General features: G+C 35.3%; 1 protein-coding gene across 2 annotated transcripts in view; it reads right to left on the minus strand.

Annotated features, from left to right (window-relative positions):
- Positions 1 to 1,850: 1,850 nt before the first annotated feature.
- The window catches only part of ATP9B (ATPase phospholipid transporting 9B), a 147,403-nt gene continuing 132,437 nt past the window's right edge, over positions 1,851 to 16,816 (minus strand). Inside the window, exons 20-30 of one of the 2 annotated variants that reach the window (XM_014877762.2) lie at positions 15,790 to 15,888; positions 12,610 to 12,699; positions 12,019 to 12,163; positions 11,622 to 11,686; positions 11,032 to 11,187; positions 10,813 to 10,877; positions 9,524 to 9,632; positions 7,832 to 7,889; positions 6,946 to 7,149; positions 4,443 to 4,475; positions 1,851 to 3,660 (exon numbers count right to left, since the gene is read on the minus strand). In XM_014877762.2, coding sequence (XP_014733248.2) covers positions 3,524 to 3,660; positions 4,443 to 4,475; positions 6,946 to 7,149; positions 7,832 to 7,889; positions 9,524 to 9,632; positions 10,813 to 10,877; positions 11,032 to 11,187; positions 11,622 to 11,686; positions 12,019 to 12,163; positions 12,610 to 12,699; positions 15,790 to 15,888 — 1,161 coding nt within the window. In that variant the 3' untranslated portion in view covers positions 1,851 to 3,523. The remainder of the gene's footprint in view (positions 3,661 to 4,442; positions 4,476 to 6,945; positions 7,150 to 7,831; positions 7,890 to 9,523; positions 9,633 to 10,812; positions 10,878 to 11,031; positions 11,188 to 11,621; positions 11,687 to 12,018; positions 12,164 to 12,609; positions 12,700 to 15,789; positions 15,889 to 16,816) is intronic. The other variant, XM_014877770.2, reaches the window with a different exon arrangement.

Raw genomic sequence — 16,816 nt, forward strand, 5'->3', positions numbered from 1 at the left:
CAGCTCTGCAGAAGCAGGAAAAGGGGTATCTCTGTTAACAACCCATCTCCAAAGCCTCTGAGGAAGTCCATACTGTTTGTACAGTGAGCCAGGCTTCGCTCACCAGCACTCATGAGGTTAATATGCAACCCCAGGTGGATCAGGCTCGAACAGCCCCAGCCTCCAGTGATGAAGGAACCCTCCAGCGAACCCTGTAAGAGCAATAGGAGGGGAAAACCTCTTCACTTACAGAAGCTGAGCCTCATAATGAACAGCTGTTTAACTGTGTAAGTGGCTATCAAAATTCTTGCTTAAATACCTACAGAAATGCTGTCCAGTCCAAGAAAGTTCCTAACTGCAGAGCTCCCTCTTTCAGACATGTTTTAAATGGAGACTAAAGAAACGTTTCAGCTCACACTTCTGCAGACAGACGGTAGGACATTTGTAATACAGGCTTCCTCAAGTGGAAGCTGCTCATCAAGATAACAAACACTTCCAGTGTATATACAAAAGCAATGACATATTTTTTGGCAACCACTTTGAAGGTTTAGGAAGAAAACAGGAGATACTACACAGCTGAATTCTGATTGCATGAGTCAACAAGCTCAGTTTGAACATAAAAACATTGGTGTAAACACTCACATTCATAAATGAGTGGTACAGATTTAATGTCAAGTATGCAAGAATTTATCTTTCATTTTCAAGCTAATATCTTATGTAGTAAAATGTTTTCCAGCAGTTACATGAACACATAATTTTGGAATAGCATCAGAAAACCCCAATATAATTACCAGTACTCTCCTTTTTTGGAAGATCTCTCCTTTCTCTCTGTTCTTCCATCAAACTACATTGGAAATCTAGGTGTTCAGCTCATGTGCTTATTAAACATGGTCCATGTATTGTTATGTAAGTTACTTTGGTGAAGATGTATTTCCTGGTCACACCTCGCTCCTCCATTCTGTTCCAGTTCTGAAATTGTTTTCCACATACGTCTTCAGAGAGACATAATTACCATTTCAGAAATACAAATCTGACATAAGAGCTCACAAAAGTAAGCATTTCTTTAATACCAAGTAAATCTAAGGTCCTTCTGGGTGTGACTTGCAGAGCCAAGGCCTAAATCTGTTTATGTAAGCTGAACCTCAAAAGCAAGGTAAGCGACTTGAGTCAGGCTTCCACAATACTTGAAACAGAGTGTGAGCTGAAACTGGACCTTTGCTGCACATTGGGAGTACTAAGGAAGCAGGCACTTTAGAGAACTGACTCCACTTTTGAAAGGCTTATAGCTGTGTACAGAACCTACACATTTGCTATCACACTAACCTTAATATTATTATATTAATTCCCAGCATTAAAGCTCTTATTAGTTAATTAATAAACTTAAGTGCTAACTGAGCAGTTCTGTTTATTTGTTCTCATTTTCTGCCTAATTTCACAGATGTGTGATGCACAGATGAAAGATGACCAACTCTGAGCTTTTGCTTATCTCCTGGATCTTACACATCATGGTTGTGAGCCCACAATGTGTAAGACAAAAAGGTTTTGAAGAAAACGCCACCAACGTTTCAGAAGAACTGCACACTGGTGACTTTTCTTAATTGTTTGAAAGTAATCACTTATTGGGGAAAACGAAAAACTAAAGCAAATCAGTGACAAAAATACCACAGAACTAAACTAAAAATGTAGATCAGGAGCATCTTGACAAAACCACACTGAATGCAGAAAGGTTCCTGCTAATATGCAAGAACAGTGACATCTTGTGGGGATTTACAGAAGCGAGTTCACAGAGGGACAGGGCAAATTAGTCTGTGATGTCGGTAATTAAAGGAAACTCTACCTCAGTAGTTTATTTAATACATGTACCACTAATATTTGGTAGAAATTAGGCTTTATTGCTTTTATAATGAGGAATGAAAATTTAAAAAAGCAGATAAATATCTAGTTAGAAAAACTCTGAAAACAAAAATTAATGGAGTGGGGTGGAATCCAAATAGCTCTGCAGCCGTTTCCTCTGCTGTCCCAGGAAGTAGGTATAATTATCACTTAAATATTACTCATCCAAAGTAATAATGGCATAAGGGAAAAGAGACTAAACGAGGAATTACGTTGTAAAGGCATACAGTCAAACATAAAAATGACATCCATATTAAGTGAGTTTTAAAAACACACACATAAATATTTAATAAAGAAAGCATGAATAGTTATGCTGTTCCTTTCCACTGATTAATAGACTATGCCAAATTCATTATATGTACTTCGTGAGAAAGTGAAGTTGTATCACAACGGAAAATTAATATATCCTACTTGCCACTACAGTGTGCAAGATTTGGACCCTTCAGATTGCATCAGAGTATTTGAGTTTCTGGAACAAATCTTCAGATGCTATAAAGTGTCATAACTCAGCCAAGATACTCAACTCTGACAGCTTACAAGCAAAAATGTTTTGATTTTTTTTTTTGACGAGTTTTCACCCAAACTAAGTTATAAAAACATAACATTTACAACTTGGAAGATGATAGATTTTCCTTCCATGATGTTCATGTGTTCCTCTTATTTTCTTTGACCTGAGTAACCTAAGTAAACAGATTACAAGGCAATTTAAACATATTAGCTAATACAAGGTTTACTGGACTTCTCATATATAGAAATGTACTTTGACACTATTTGCAGTTGTTCAAATACAAAATGAATAAGAACTTTAAAACATATTTACTGAGCAGCCATGTTTTGATATCTGTACAGATCAATAAGTGCTGTGGAATTATGTACAGAATTTATAATCTAATTTTTAAACAGCTTTTGTGCAACCCGGCTGTAATGTGCATTTAAAGAACTGCTGTCAACATCACACATCTGTAATTTACTGGTGCCAGAAATAGAGAGTACAGAATAGGACAACAGCTCCTAAAATAATACTGTGCTATGCAGACATCAGTACATAATTCAAATAGTGCATATTAATCAATGTCTGATGAGGAATAATAGCTGCTAATACAGACAAGGGCATTTACAGGTATTAGGTTCGTTAGAGTAAGTATGGATGAATGAACTTTTCCATATATAAACACTAAAAGAAAGGGCTTGAATTAGGAAGTTATACAGTAATTAAAGATGGAAATTTATGTAATAAATAACAAAACTTTCAATTTAACTTGCAGAAGATAAATATAGTTGGAAAAAATCCTTTACAGTAACAAAAGATCCTTTACAGTAGCAATGAAACCATTCAGAAGCATTGTCAAATAAATGGTAATTTGGTTTTATTTTATAATCGTAACAACTGAAAGAAAAAAAAGAAAATCAACACGAAGAAAATTTAGTTTATCTCTGATAGTTGTTAGTGTACTTCTGTGTTATTGTATCTGTCAGATGTTTCCTCCTCTTTTTGTGCTCTATTCACACTATCCCTTTTGATTTTTGATTTTTTTTTTTTGTTTTTGTTTTAAGTTTCCTTAGTCCAACATGAATCCATAGACACTAAAGCACAGTGAATATGCAATCTGCAGACTGGAGTGAGTGAAAAACCATAGGAATATCATCACTTTTACGAGGTAAGCTTGGAGTAACTTGGAGGAGAGAACTTGCGCTTCAAGTACTTGAGAATGTAAAGTGGAAGACAGCTTACAACAGTGATTGCTGACACTTTCCACAGGAAGGTCACAGTTGTGATAAAGGCAACATCTGCAGAAACAAAAAGGGAAAATAAGTAATGGGAGCCAGTAACATGGAAACTGGAACTTCCACAAAGTGCAAAGTCAATAAAAGTCTCTTAATTGTTTGCTTATGCTATTGTCCAATTAAAAAAAAAAAAAGGGCAATAAAGCAACAGAAAGTTAACCTCAGCCTTTTGCTTTTGCCAATTATTTTTTTTAGACAGGAACTTCAGAGTTCCTTTATGGCCCTTACACTGTTTTGCAGCTGAAGTGATTTTTAGGGGAAACAGAATCTCAGTTTAAAAGCAAGACTCTCTCATAAAAAAAGTTAATTAATCTTATTTTTCTACTAGCAAGAATGATTTTTACCCACTATAAGTTCCCAACCAGAAATTTTGCTAGTTTGGATCTTTTATTCTATATTGATTATTTTTCTTACAACATTTACACTGAATGATTCTTAAAATTATAGAGATTAAATTACAGCCTAAAAATTTCAAGGGAAAAAATGTAGTGATATTGTTAAAAGCCACATGGAAAAGCTAATTGTTTATGACAAAAAAATTAACAAGATTGCTGACACACTATGCTTGCTAATGAATTTCTTTGACCCTATTTGTGATAATTAGGTCATACTTAATTATCATGGAAAGATCCCAGAATTCAGGGAACTCCAAGAATTTTTTTTTAAATTTTTCACATTATTTACAAATGCATATATTAAGAAATTTGTTGCTCCTGAATGAATCTTTAAAGATCAAAAAACAAAAAGCCAACCCAAAACTTCAAGAAAAGTTAAACTTCACCTACCTAAGAAAGCTCCAAAAGACACTCTGCCTATACCTGTTTCACAAAGAGGGAAAATGAAAGGATAGATTTACAGAAAATACAAAAGTTATGCAAAAAAAACCAAAAACAAACCCCAACAGGTTAGCTACACAAAGAGGAAATGAAAAAGATGTTAGTAGCATTAACTGGATTAGTACTGCCCTTCACATGTCAATCAGATTATTTTAAGCAGCAATAAATCAAAACACTTTGAAAACATAGAGATTTTTATATTTGGTCATGCTTTAAGACTGTGATTAGTTTGGCACTTTTCTTACATTTCACTTCAAGGTATAATTTACTGTATAAACAACTTGATCATGTGAATGAAAATTCACTTCAGAAAATGCAATAAAGAAATGCTTTACTGCTCCAACTCTGCTCATTAAAAATACTTTGCATATTATATTTCAATGTATAAACTTGTTATGCAGTTTTAGCTTAAGCCTGCTTAGACATACTGAAAGCCCATGTAACCTATCATAGACACCCTAATAAGGCCACTGTGTGCAGTTAACTCAGAAACATAAAATCTAATTTACTTTCATGAGTCAGAGCTGTAGAACAGCATCAAGTATTTTTGCCTTTCTAATTTAAGTGCCATGTCATCATATAATTTCTCTGGAAAGAGATGATGCTTATAAGCAACATGACTGAAATAAGTTTGTTTGCCATGAAGTCAAGCACTATCGGTCTGCACCATTTTTCCTGATCTGTGGAAGTTGTTCTGTTTCTTGAATTGCAAACCATGATTTAGGTGTATGCTACATCACATACACAAAAAAGCTCCCCCCCCTCAGTTTTAATGGGAAAGAATCAATAAGAATAAAGCATTAAGCAGAAGTAAGATCAAGAAAAAGGCATTTTCTCAGATAAACTGGTGAATAACATACAGTAAAATACATCTTTACAAAATCTCATGAAACTGCAGCCTTTTCAGTACTCTCAAATACAAAAAATAGAGAAATTAAGTCCCTCGGTTGCAAGAAGCAATGGAACCATTTATGGACTCAGTTGCTTGGGCTTGCCCAACAAATACACAACCACAGAGAGGAAAAAACTCTCCTTTATGGAAAAGTTTGCAAGAAACAAAGTTCCTGTGGTTTTTACACCTTTGTGAACATCATCTAAAGGCGTTTTTCACAGAACACCACCAGAAAGGATGGAAGGACTGGCTGTCATCAGTACTACAGACTTTCAAAGGTGGAGCTGCAAGTTTTGCTTTATGAACTTCCTGGAAGTCTGCACTCAAGTACTAGTACATATATCTGTTCTTGTTTGTTCCTTTAATTTGTAATCTGACTGTGGAGATTCAAAAATCAACCTGATAAACAATAATGTGTCTGTGCATCAGTGTCAGAGAAAACAAAAGGGTGCTCTGGCAAACCTGAAATAATGTACAATATAGGTACCAAGCCCAGCAGGGTTGTTTCTTCACTAAAATTTGACTCCTGAGAAATCTGGGAAGTAACAGAACACTTGGGACAGGCAGTGAAGCATTTACTGATTAAATAAATAAGTATATAATGCACACACACTACCCTAGCACTGAACACCTGGGAACTGAGAAAGTGAAGGCAGAATTGTAAGACTTCTAGAAAGCTATGTAATGCTTAATTCTCCTATGTGAAATGAACAGGTGAAGAAGGGAAACTCCATACTCATCAGATCCTAAAAGACAGAGAAGAAGGAGCTGGATTCTGCTCCTTGTGAGGTATAATTAAAAGCTATTATGTATATTTCTGTAAGTTACATTTGTAAAATCACACCGAGATACTTTATTTTTACTAAAGGATAAGTTGATCCAAGAAGAAATAGGTATTATTTTGATGCTCAATTTCCTGACTGCTAAGATTTGCAGTTAAAATGTGTTTTTTCATCTTGTGAACTATAAACAATCAGAACCTTAAGACACAGTATGGCATACCAAAATTTAAAGCAAAGCAAGCTTAATACAAGCTTACAACTATGAAGCAATGGTTCGTAGGTAAGGTATCTTTCCTAGGTTGCTGCATCACTCCCTAACAATGCTTCAGCAATTTTAGCCTCGTGAGTTTGATCCAATGAGGTCCACTTAGTCTACAAAATGCCACTTTGGTATACAAAATAATGCACCAATTCTGGGAAAGATTCTGATTCTTTACAAATTCTATCTATTTTCAATAGTGCAAATCTTAAAGCCAATTTCGGGTATGCAATTTGGACTGTCAATATCAGACCAAGGATGGAAAAGGCATAAGTGGTTTGAGTAAAGTTTATCATCTAGATAAACCATACTAATAGAATAAAGGTCGTTGAATTCTAGGAGGAAAGGGTAAGATAATATTTTAACCCAACATTAATTAGGCCTAATTTGGACTCAGTTATATTTCTTATAAAGAAAGCAGCATTTCAAAAGATCACCTATTCTTACTTGAAGAAAAAAGGAAGAGAAAAACATTATTAAAAATACAAAACAGCTCTTTGCTAAAATACTTTTACTCACCAAAGTATTCATTTAGAAATGCAAGAGAGGCCACATAGCAGCCAAGACTGAGGAATTCAGCCACCACCATTAACCAGTGCCACGTTCGTATGGTCAGTGCAACCATCAAGAGCTCAGTCAAGATCAGGGCAGTGAAGGAAATGGCAACGACGTGCACAAATTCGGATTCAAAAAGCAGCAGGGCTCCATACATCAGAATACCACCTGGGCAGGGTGGAGAGGCACACAAGGTTGGCAATACACAGTGAAATTTCACTGTACCAGTTTTTACAACTGCACACTGAACATTTGATTGCTCACTATGAACATTGGTCCAGCATTTTTTAATAACATCAATCTTTCTAAAAGAAGGCTATTTATTTAATTCACTTTGTACATGTGAAATAAGCTAACCAAAGTAAAGCCATACAGAAATAAAACTATTAGAAAATAAAACACCTTTTAGTGCAATATATCTGATGAACTGTTAATTAACCTCATTTTGTCAAGTACTGCAAATAAATGAGATATTGTTGAAAGTGTAATTACTTTCAACTGATTACATAATTCAGATTTCTTCAACAGTACTTCTGTCATTCAATGAAAGAAAACTACTGTGTAAATACATGCAATGTGATAAGCACTCATTAAAATTTTTCTGGATTAGCATTTAATTAAAAACATGTCCTTTTTTAGGCGACATGCACCAATAAAAATACCAATCACGCTGTGTTTTGAATAGGCCTGGCACACTACAGGAATATCGATTTACGAGATAAACAGAATGCAATATATATAACTGCTGATGAAATGTTAAGCTCTGGGAATTCAACCTGCTGTTGAAAAACAATATTGCTAATAGCAGACAAAAATTTCTCAGTTCAGCAAAATTAGGAGTCTCTCCTACCTTGGTAAATACTGATTAAAACCCAGATGAGGAAGGTCTTAAATGACAAAGATCTTCCCTAAGGGAAACATGTGAGAGGACAGTTAAACACAACTTTTAAAAAATAAATCTACTCAGCTCATATATTTTTAATAGTTCATTGCTAGAGAAACATTTTACAAGTAAAATAAGCAGTATCTGAGATTGATAAAGGCTACAAAGTTTCTACTTGTTTTTCTTATTCTTCATTACAAGCTCGTATAGAAATCACACAAAGTCTAAATTTGTGAGTAAGAAGGCCTTAAACAGAAGAGATACTTTAAGTTGCAATGCTCTGGCTGGTTTTCAGAATGATAACTACAGTAAAATTAGTTTCTTTTTTATTTGCAAAATGGAGTCTTCAAAACAACTACAGCATTGTGTACTTACTGACCAAAACCATAAGCAAATCTGCAGTTATTTACTAGTAACTTCTAAACATTCAATTAACTGCCCATTTGCTTTCATAGAATAAATTTAGGACTATTGCAAATTTTCAGCAATAACTAATACCAAAGGAATTTTTGCTTGTGAATGGTACAGACTGAAACATATGCAAAAATCCAAGAATAAATGCTGTACATGTCATATGACTCTTGCATTCTGTGAAGGTAGTGATGAAATACGTTTGAACTGAAGAGTTGAAAGGATACACATTTTAAAAGGTAAAGTGGCCAAGAAAGCAGCCATTTTTCCACAAAAGAAATGATCAATCTAGAACAGGCAAGAATCAGCATTTTTTCATTACTGTAGCAAGTTCCAAGTTCTATGAACAGCTTTCCACAGGAAAGCTTATGACTCTGTTTAGCAGGTGAAGGCCATGCTTTTTTGAGTTTGATCATGGACTAAAATCTCAAAAACTTCCAAGATTCTCAAGCACAGAAAGAACCAAGATCTCCAATAGAGGAAAAAAAAATTATCCCAGACTGACATAGGTAATAGCTAATTTAATGTGATTATAAAGACAAAGACTGGGAAAAGTTTGGACATTCTTTAACTAGAGTCTGCTTCTGAACTTTTAGAAACATCTTTGAAGAATTTACTATCCCTAAAAAAGACCATCTGCTTCTGCCTTGGATCACAACTTTCCTAGCTGACAGCTAAGGATAAAGAAGAAGCGCTTTTCAAAAAACTAATTAAAACAGAATCTTGAGATTTAATTCACTCTTGTAGACAACAAAACTATAAAATTTGTTTGCAAGCATATGCAAACACAAAGAAAGCAGTACTTATGGATGACTGAGATCAGATATATCAGTTATAAATATCTGTTATTTAAAAGAAGATAGTTTTTGGAGACATGAGCAGTATTTTCTGCATGTTAGGAAAAAGAAATCTATAAATTAATCTACCAATTAAAAAGGAAAAATAAGATGTGGAAACGTAAACATAAATAACTCCACATCAGAGATTTTGGGGCCAGAGTCAAGGCTTTATCAACACAGCTTAAGGTTTGAATTATTTCAGTACAACCACTGGTGACTGGAGAAATGTATTAACAGAAATGATTGAAATGCTTGGTACTGCGGATTATTTTAATAGTACAGAAACTGGCAATAGTTGTGCAATCTGTGTTGCTTGGAATACTGTAAGAAAATGATTACAAGAATTCCCAGTTTTGCACACTGGAAATTTCAGAATTTGTTTGTAGCTGAGCACTGAGGACATTCATACCTTTGTGAGATCCTTATAAAGTTCTGGATATAGCAATGCCATTTCTGGCTTCACATCTTGATCCAATACTAGAGAGAAGACTGGAAACATTGTATATATGGTTGCATACCTAGAAGGAAGGAAAGAACACACATTAACACTTTCATATGATAAAATTTTAAACTGATCTATGGAGTTCAATTATTCTTTTTATGCAAGTGAAATTAAACTGGTTCCTTTTCCCAGTACTTCAGCAGCTTACCAATACAGCTTTCACATGCAACCTGCTCTTGTGGTTCTGAGAGCTGTCAGTTGTGAGAAGTTACAGAAGTCTTATACACTCAAAACCAATAAACACATTTCTTTCTTCTATCACCCAAGCTTATCACCTGTTATCATACTCCCTGTGCACTTGCACTTTGGACAATCAGTCCAAAGACCTGACATTTAAATTAATCTACAGATGGATTTAAGAAAAAGAAGAGCACTATATTCTGGACAATCTGAAGAAGGCAGGTGGATGAGTAAGAGTCTTAACAGCTCTGTACGTGGCTTTGGATTTTATTGTAGAAGTGCCAGATACACACTTTCATATGTACTTCCCTGGAACTTAGCACAACTACTGCAAACATTTTAGAGAGGTCTACTGTTTGCCTTTGCAAAGTCTGGTTTAATCAGACCATGGTTTGACTATGATTTAAGTTACTGTCAATTCAAGTTGTTCAATTCAAAGAAGCTCTTGGGTCAGCAGGGACAGAGAACAGGCACAAACACAAACGCATGCACAGCTCTCAGCTGTATAACTTGGGGAACCATATTAGTAAACCAGCTGCTGCAACATGACCAAGATGCTGCTAAGGCTGCACATATTCACATGAATGGAAATCTATGTGGCAAACCTGGAAAGTGTACTCTCACTGGAAATTTCATAGTAGCTTCAGGTCCATTTTTAACATAAAACCCTGTGATTCTCACTGAGGTGTGTACATCAATCTGTGTGACAGCTGAAGCTGGTCTGGTCTGGGAGATTTTTCTTCATTGTTTTTACCCTGCATGTACACAGGTTCTGTGGTAATTTCTTCTAAGGCTATGCATATCCTCTCTCCAGAGAACTGATAATGAGACCTCCCCCCCTCACATAGTGCATATCAAACCTAGTGTGACTTTTCTTAGTACACTCATCCCAGGTTTTGGTAGAGTGCCCAGCACAAATGCATGGAAAACATGGATGACACCAAGCCCACGGTGTTATTTAACCAGTTAGTTTGCTGTATTTATTACCAGATATTGCAACTGTGGCTTTGACTTACCCTACCATTAGGAATCCTTGGTACAAGGGAACAGATGCAAAGTAGAAGACTGATGAAAATACAGCCTACAAAAAGCAGATAATTAATGCTTTAATATAATAGTATATATATAAAATAATACAATATAGAAAAATTAACAAAAGTGATTAATTAAAGTTTCGTGACATTTCAAGACCGATATAGGGATTTTAACTATTCAGAAAACAAATTTTTAAATACCTGCATAGTTGAAATAATAAGGCCTCGGTGCATGACAAATTGACCAAGTGCTGCTGATCTTTTGTAACTGTTTCGACCATGTACCATCAGCAGCCTACCTATGTGTTTAAACTGTGTGATAGAAAAATCAGCTGCTAGAGAAGCTTGTTTTCCCTCCTAGAACAAAAGAAAAATATTTCAAATATGAAGCCCAGTGTAAAATATGTATATAAAGTTTCAAAATGCTAATAATAATAATTAAATAATTAATAATTAATTGTTCCTTCTTTGAAAATCAACCCTGCAATGAGATGTGGCGATTTTTTGTGCACATTCTAAGATGCAGTGGGCTGTAACAAGTAAGTTAAATTGCTTTTCCTGCTTCTTCCAGGTAAATGCTACACAGAAATAACTATAGTTTTTTCTGCTTTTAAAAAGACAAAGCAGAAGACATACAAGCAAAAATAGTAAAGACTAAGCATTCTTATCATCTTGCAGAATACTTTAATTAGAAAATTATCAATTTGCTGCTGTTTAAAAAGAAAGCTTCTAATCACATTCTACTAGGCTGCTATGTGACACACATTTCACAATGATACTGTTAACATTACCTTGCCTTCAATTCCAATTCCACAGTCTGCTGCTTGGATCATGCTGACATCATTTCCTCCATCACCTGGAAAATGTCACTGCAATATTCAGTTCTTCAGAGGTTTTATTCTCCTGGCCTTACAGTATTAGAGAAACCTCTTAAATACCTCTAAATTCTTACAGTTAATCTATGGCTTAAGATTAATTACTCCAGTAATCAAGACTTTCCTGCAGAACAGAGAAGATAACTACACCTTTCTCATGGAATGGCATTTTGTGCCACAACTACACAATACCTGGCTGTGGGTAAAGTTTTGTAAAGAAGTCTCTCTGGGTTGGTTTCAGCTATTTCTCCGTGGTGCCACCTGCTGATTACATTTATTAGAGATTTTACTAAAGGATTGTGCCAAGAGTTACCTATTGCACATGTGCGTTTCCCGGTGTGGTGCTGTAACAGTTTCACAATGTGGGCTTTCTGGGTGGGAGAACATCGGCAGCACACTACAGCAGGACACTGACAAGCCAGCTCTACAAATTCATGCTCATAATACTTCAGACAAACCTGAAGAAAAAAAGATGCTTGGATTTATTTACAATTAAATATTACTACATTTTGGGCATTTTGACCAAAACAAAACCACAATATAATGATTTTTTTAAACGAAGTTTTCCATGTACAACATCCAACGGGGAGAAAAAAAGAGAAAGATTCTCCTGACTGTGGCTTTATTATTTTTAAAATCAAAGAGAATGTCAGTTTGAGCACCAACATGCTTTGAAGTTAAGAGAATACAGTACTAAAGCATGCTGTATACAAATTCCAGTCTGTTACTGTACAGAAGACTAGAAACCCAGTAACATTTGCACATCTACAACATATTAACTAATTTGCACTCAGTGATAAGCAAAAGTATCTCTAAGGACTACTTAAAAGTATGGGCAAATACTTGAAAAAAGAAATAATAAATAATAATAACAAAAATAATTGGACAGAGACAAAGTTTTTACCTCAAGTGAGTCCCCAGATATCACCAAGGCACAGTCATGCTTCCTCCTAAAAGCATTTAGTTCTAAGTGAGCCTCTCCTCGAGTGGCAACCTTCAATAAAAAACACTCAGTTAAAATATTTTGTTATATTCTTAAAAAAGCCCTGTCTAAACAAATCAAGTTTTGAGACCTTATACCCAGAAGCCTTGGTTCAAGTGTTTTATCCCAATGCAAGTTTAATAACCATTGAATTTTGCTATAACCTTCAAATCTTATGAAGTGAAAAAGTAATCCTCAAATAAGTAAAATCTCTGTAGTCAGCCTAAGTGGCTCCTCACCAAAGTTTGCAAAGGCTAAAATAATAATGAATTAGCCACTTTAAAATATCTGAATTTTAAGCTAGCCTGAATCTTTTCATCCTGGCAGGTCTAGAGAAAAATAGAAAAATTTCCCAAGCAAATCTCAATTGTTTTTGCTTATTAACCAGTAAAATATGCTCTTATAATAACATAAAGTGTTCCTATGACTTGTTCCTTTAGTTTCAGTAACGAGGAACAGATTTTAAAGGACACATAAAGATGCTTATTAGTACTAATCCTTTTGGCTCTTGCATGTCTCTGAAGACAAGATCAAGTGGCATAATATGAAAGAATTACATCATAGATTTTTTTATTTACATAATTGTTTCAGAAAGGCCCAGCTGTGAAATGCAAAAAAACAGTCAAAGGTACTAAATGCATTTTGGAAGGTTCTGAGCTATAATCAGAATATGAAAAACTGAAATTATAACCAGATTTTGAAGAGACTGGCAGGTTTGGGTGTGCTGGAGTTTTTTGTTTGTTTTGGTGGGGTTTTTTGTATGTTTTTTGTTGATTTGTTTTGTTTTTAATTTGGTTTAGTTTTTTGGTTTTTTTCCCCCGATAAATATCAACGGATTTTAGAGCTATCATGCTAGACAAAATTCCAAGCACAGAGTAAAACACAAGCCCTGATTACACTTTTAATTTTGTCTCTGTCAACACTTTGATAAAATAACTTTTTAAGATATATGAATCTTAATTACAGTGAACGTGAAGTTTTGTCCTTGACCCACTACTACCCAGCCAGATGCAGTTTAAAGAACCTTTCTCTCTCCAGATGGGCTCTACTACCCATAAAATTTGAGTTACATTAAAAAGCCCCTGCAAAGAGAAAAAAACCCATACACATGCCACAACTCAGAATTTTTTTCCTTCTTTCCCACAATTAAAGAGAAACACATGTAAAGAGAAACCTCTTTGTCTGACAGATGTTAGGAACACCAGGCTGTGCTGGCCTAGTACATTCTTTCTGCACTGCAGAGATGAAGAGATGTCAGCACTTGTGTACTCTGATGAGCAGTGATTGTCCTCTCTGTTCTACATTTCACTTACCAGAATGGTCTTTTTTTTTTTTTTTTAGTTTGTAAATACCTCCAGAATTACAAACTGGAGAAGCTTAGACGTCTAAAAATAAACAGTTTTGGTAAAAACAAAACAAAGGTTTTTGGAAAGAGAGTAGAAAAAGGTTTTTTCTTTCTAATTTATAACTACAGTAGAAGTGTTATAGTGATTGATATTTTCTTACATTAATTCAGTAGTTATTTCTTTGCAACAAGCACAGCCACAGAAATAATTCTGTATAAATGCATTTTCTATGCATTTAAATTTAAAACTTTGTGTATTCTAAGTTAACACAGTTTTATGCTGATCTCCTATTACCAGTCAAGGTAATGAAAAATAAAAATCTGACTCAACTAAATATATTTTGTTCAGGAAGACTTAATTTGTGGTGTTACAACATGGAAAGGTCAACAAAAATTGATCTGAAGTTTTATCAGAGGCATTAATAATTTAATTGCAAATAGTAGTCTGCAGGGCCTAATTTGCCATTCTGATGCTTCAGAAGAAAATACATTTACATGTAAATTATATTCATATAATTATTTCTGTAGGTGCAAGTGGTTAATTTAGAACAAACAGACACATTATGTCTGATCACACATCATCAATCAACGTCTGAAAAATCTATTTTTATTTGGCTTCAGTTAAGTGGATACTACACATATAAAATGTATAGAAGAAGATTCAGTTTACTTTTCTAACAGCTACTTAAACCATCTGTTGGTAAAATGCACATATATATAATGACATGAAAAAAAATTTCTCATACCAATTTGATCTATGTTTATACAGAGAATATTTGCAGTTTCATTCAGGATTAATTTTGCTTGATTCTAAAGAGTTCTATCAATGAAAACGTTAAAACAAGAAAGAATGACATTCAGACAGCCTAAACACATGGACAGTTTCTTAGTGGCCCAGCATCTCACCTCACACCCCTCTCTGTCTCTGGCTGGGTTTTGGGGTTCCTTTGGGATCCCTGAGACTGCTTCTGCAGCCCTCAGTGACGGAGCACGTTCCTGAGCCTTGCCCAGATAGAATTTTGGCTGGCAGTGAGCTCTCAGACCAGCAGGGTGAAGAGATTGGAATGTGCAGAAAGGCACAAATCCACAGTTTTTTCTATGAAGGCATCCTATCTAGCATATATAATGGTTATTGTTTTACAGGGGTTTTTATCTCTTTTGAGGGTTTTGCAGTTTGCACCAATTACCAAGGGAATTCTACATTCTAACCAATCCCCGAGGGATTTCACATTCAAAGCTGGCTTATGGATACTAAAAGAAAATGAGCCACTAATATTGAAGATAGATAAGAGCATCTACCAAGGGGGGAAAGCTGGATTCCTTTTTGTATTCGTCATTTCACAAGCCATTTCTTATCTTTAAGCTATGGTTTTCCAAGGGGCTTGTTCTGAGGATGCAGGGAGACTTTCTTCTTCATGCATATTTTCTGCTCCCTCCACACCTCTCCATCACTATTTAGAGATATCTTGCTATGTCTGTTAAGAAGGGTGTAAACTGCATGTTGAACCTGGGTCACCCAAACATGGCTACAAACATTTCTACAGCACATGAACAACTCTAGAAACCAATACTCTTAAATGCTTTATAATTTACAGTCTTGAATAACAACCTCAGTACTACTCTCTTGACCATTACTATGACACTCAGTACAATAACCCAACCATTTTCACCAGTCAGCCAACTACTCATTGAATACAGCAACATTGCTATTAGCCATCCTTTGATGAACCAACAAAAAAAGTTAGAACTATACTTACAGGCCTGAAAATATGAATATCTTGATTTCTAGACACTAAGTGAGAACTTTTTGCAATGCAAGTTGCTGTCTCCAGTTTATCTCCCGTTAACATCCATATCTGCAAAATAATGTAAGAATTTACTCCTTTGGACATTAGCATCTGTTCTCCAAACCTAAATGACAACTCTCTCCAGTTTTTCTCTGGTACCTTTTTGCATTAGATTATCCAAGAAAATATACTGATTTGTGCATTTTAAAGTAAAATTGACAAACAGTTTTTACTGCAATGGTATGCAAAGCAGAAAAGGACTGTCTACTTTTGCAGCTCCATTCCCTTTCTGTTCTCACAAGGGCCAATGTCTCAATGTGTATGGAGACAAAGCTCTAGGGAAGCATAAAATCCTTTCCCTATGGCCCTGATACTACCTTGGTCAGAAAAGTGAGGATACAGATGACATTTGTCAGCAAAATGATGCAACACAACAGTCTGTGACCCTGGTGATAATCTCAGAAAGCAGCAGCCAAGCCATGAGACAGCCAATCTTGGAGCATGAGCTACAGTCCCAACACTGCAAAGAGATCCTGCTCACTGACCATGCAGAACTGAGAAGGCAGTAAAGTTTAAGGGATAAAGTTGTAATGTTCTTAATGTGTGATAGCTCTCTCAGCCCCTTAACACCAAGAAGGTTTGTTACTATGATGACTAGTTAGTAAGATGACTCAATCATCAGTGTAAGGAAATGATTGTCATTGCATTCCGAAATTCTCCTGGTTTGCTTTGCTCTCCTGAGCTGCCCTTCCAGCAGACAGTGAAGGGGCTCAAGTCCAGCACAAGCAGCATATGCAAAATATCCCACAGTGTCTGACTCAGTTTAACCAATGCAAAGTCATTACAACTATTTGGAGCAGAGCTTGACACTGCTTAAAGCAAAATGTTTGTAATCTTGCCTCCTCCCCTCAGATACTGTTCATGTATTTACTTGAAACACTCTCTCGAATAATTGCATTACTTGTTTATGTGCAATTGACAGGTGTATAGCCAATCA

Source organism: Sturnus vulgaris, chromosome 1 (assembly GCF_052056855.1).
Source record: "Sturnus vulgaris isolate bStuVul1 chromosome 1, bStuVul1.hap1, whole genome shotgun sequence".
Taxonomy (NCBI): Eukaryota; Metazoa; Chordata; class Aves; order Passeriformes; family Sturnidae; genus Sturnus; species Sturnus vulgaris.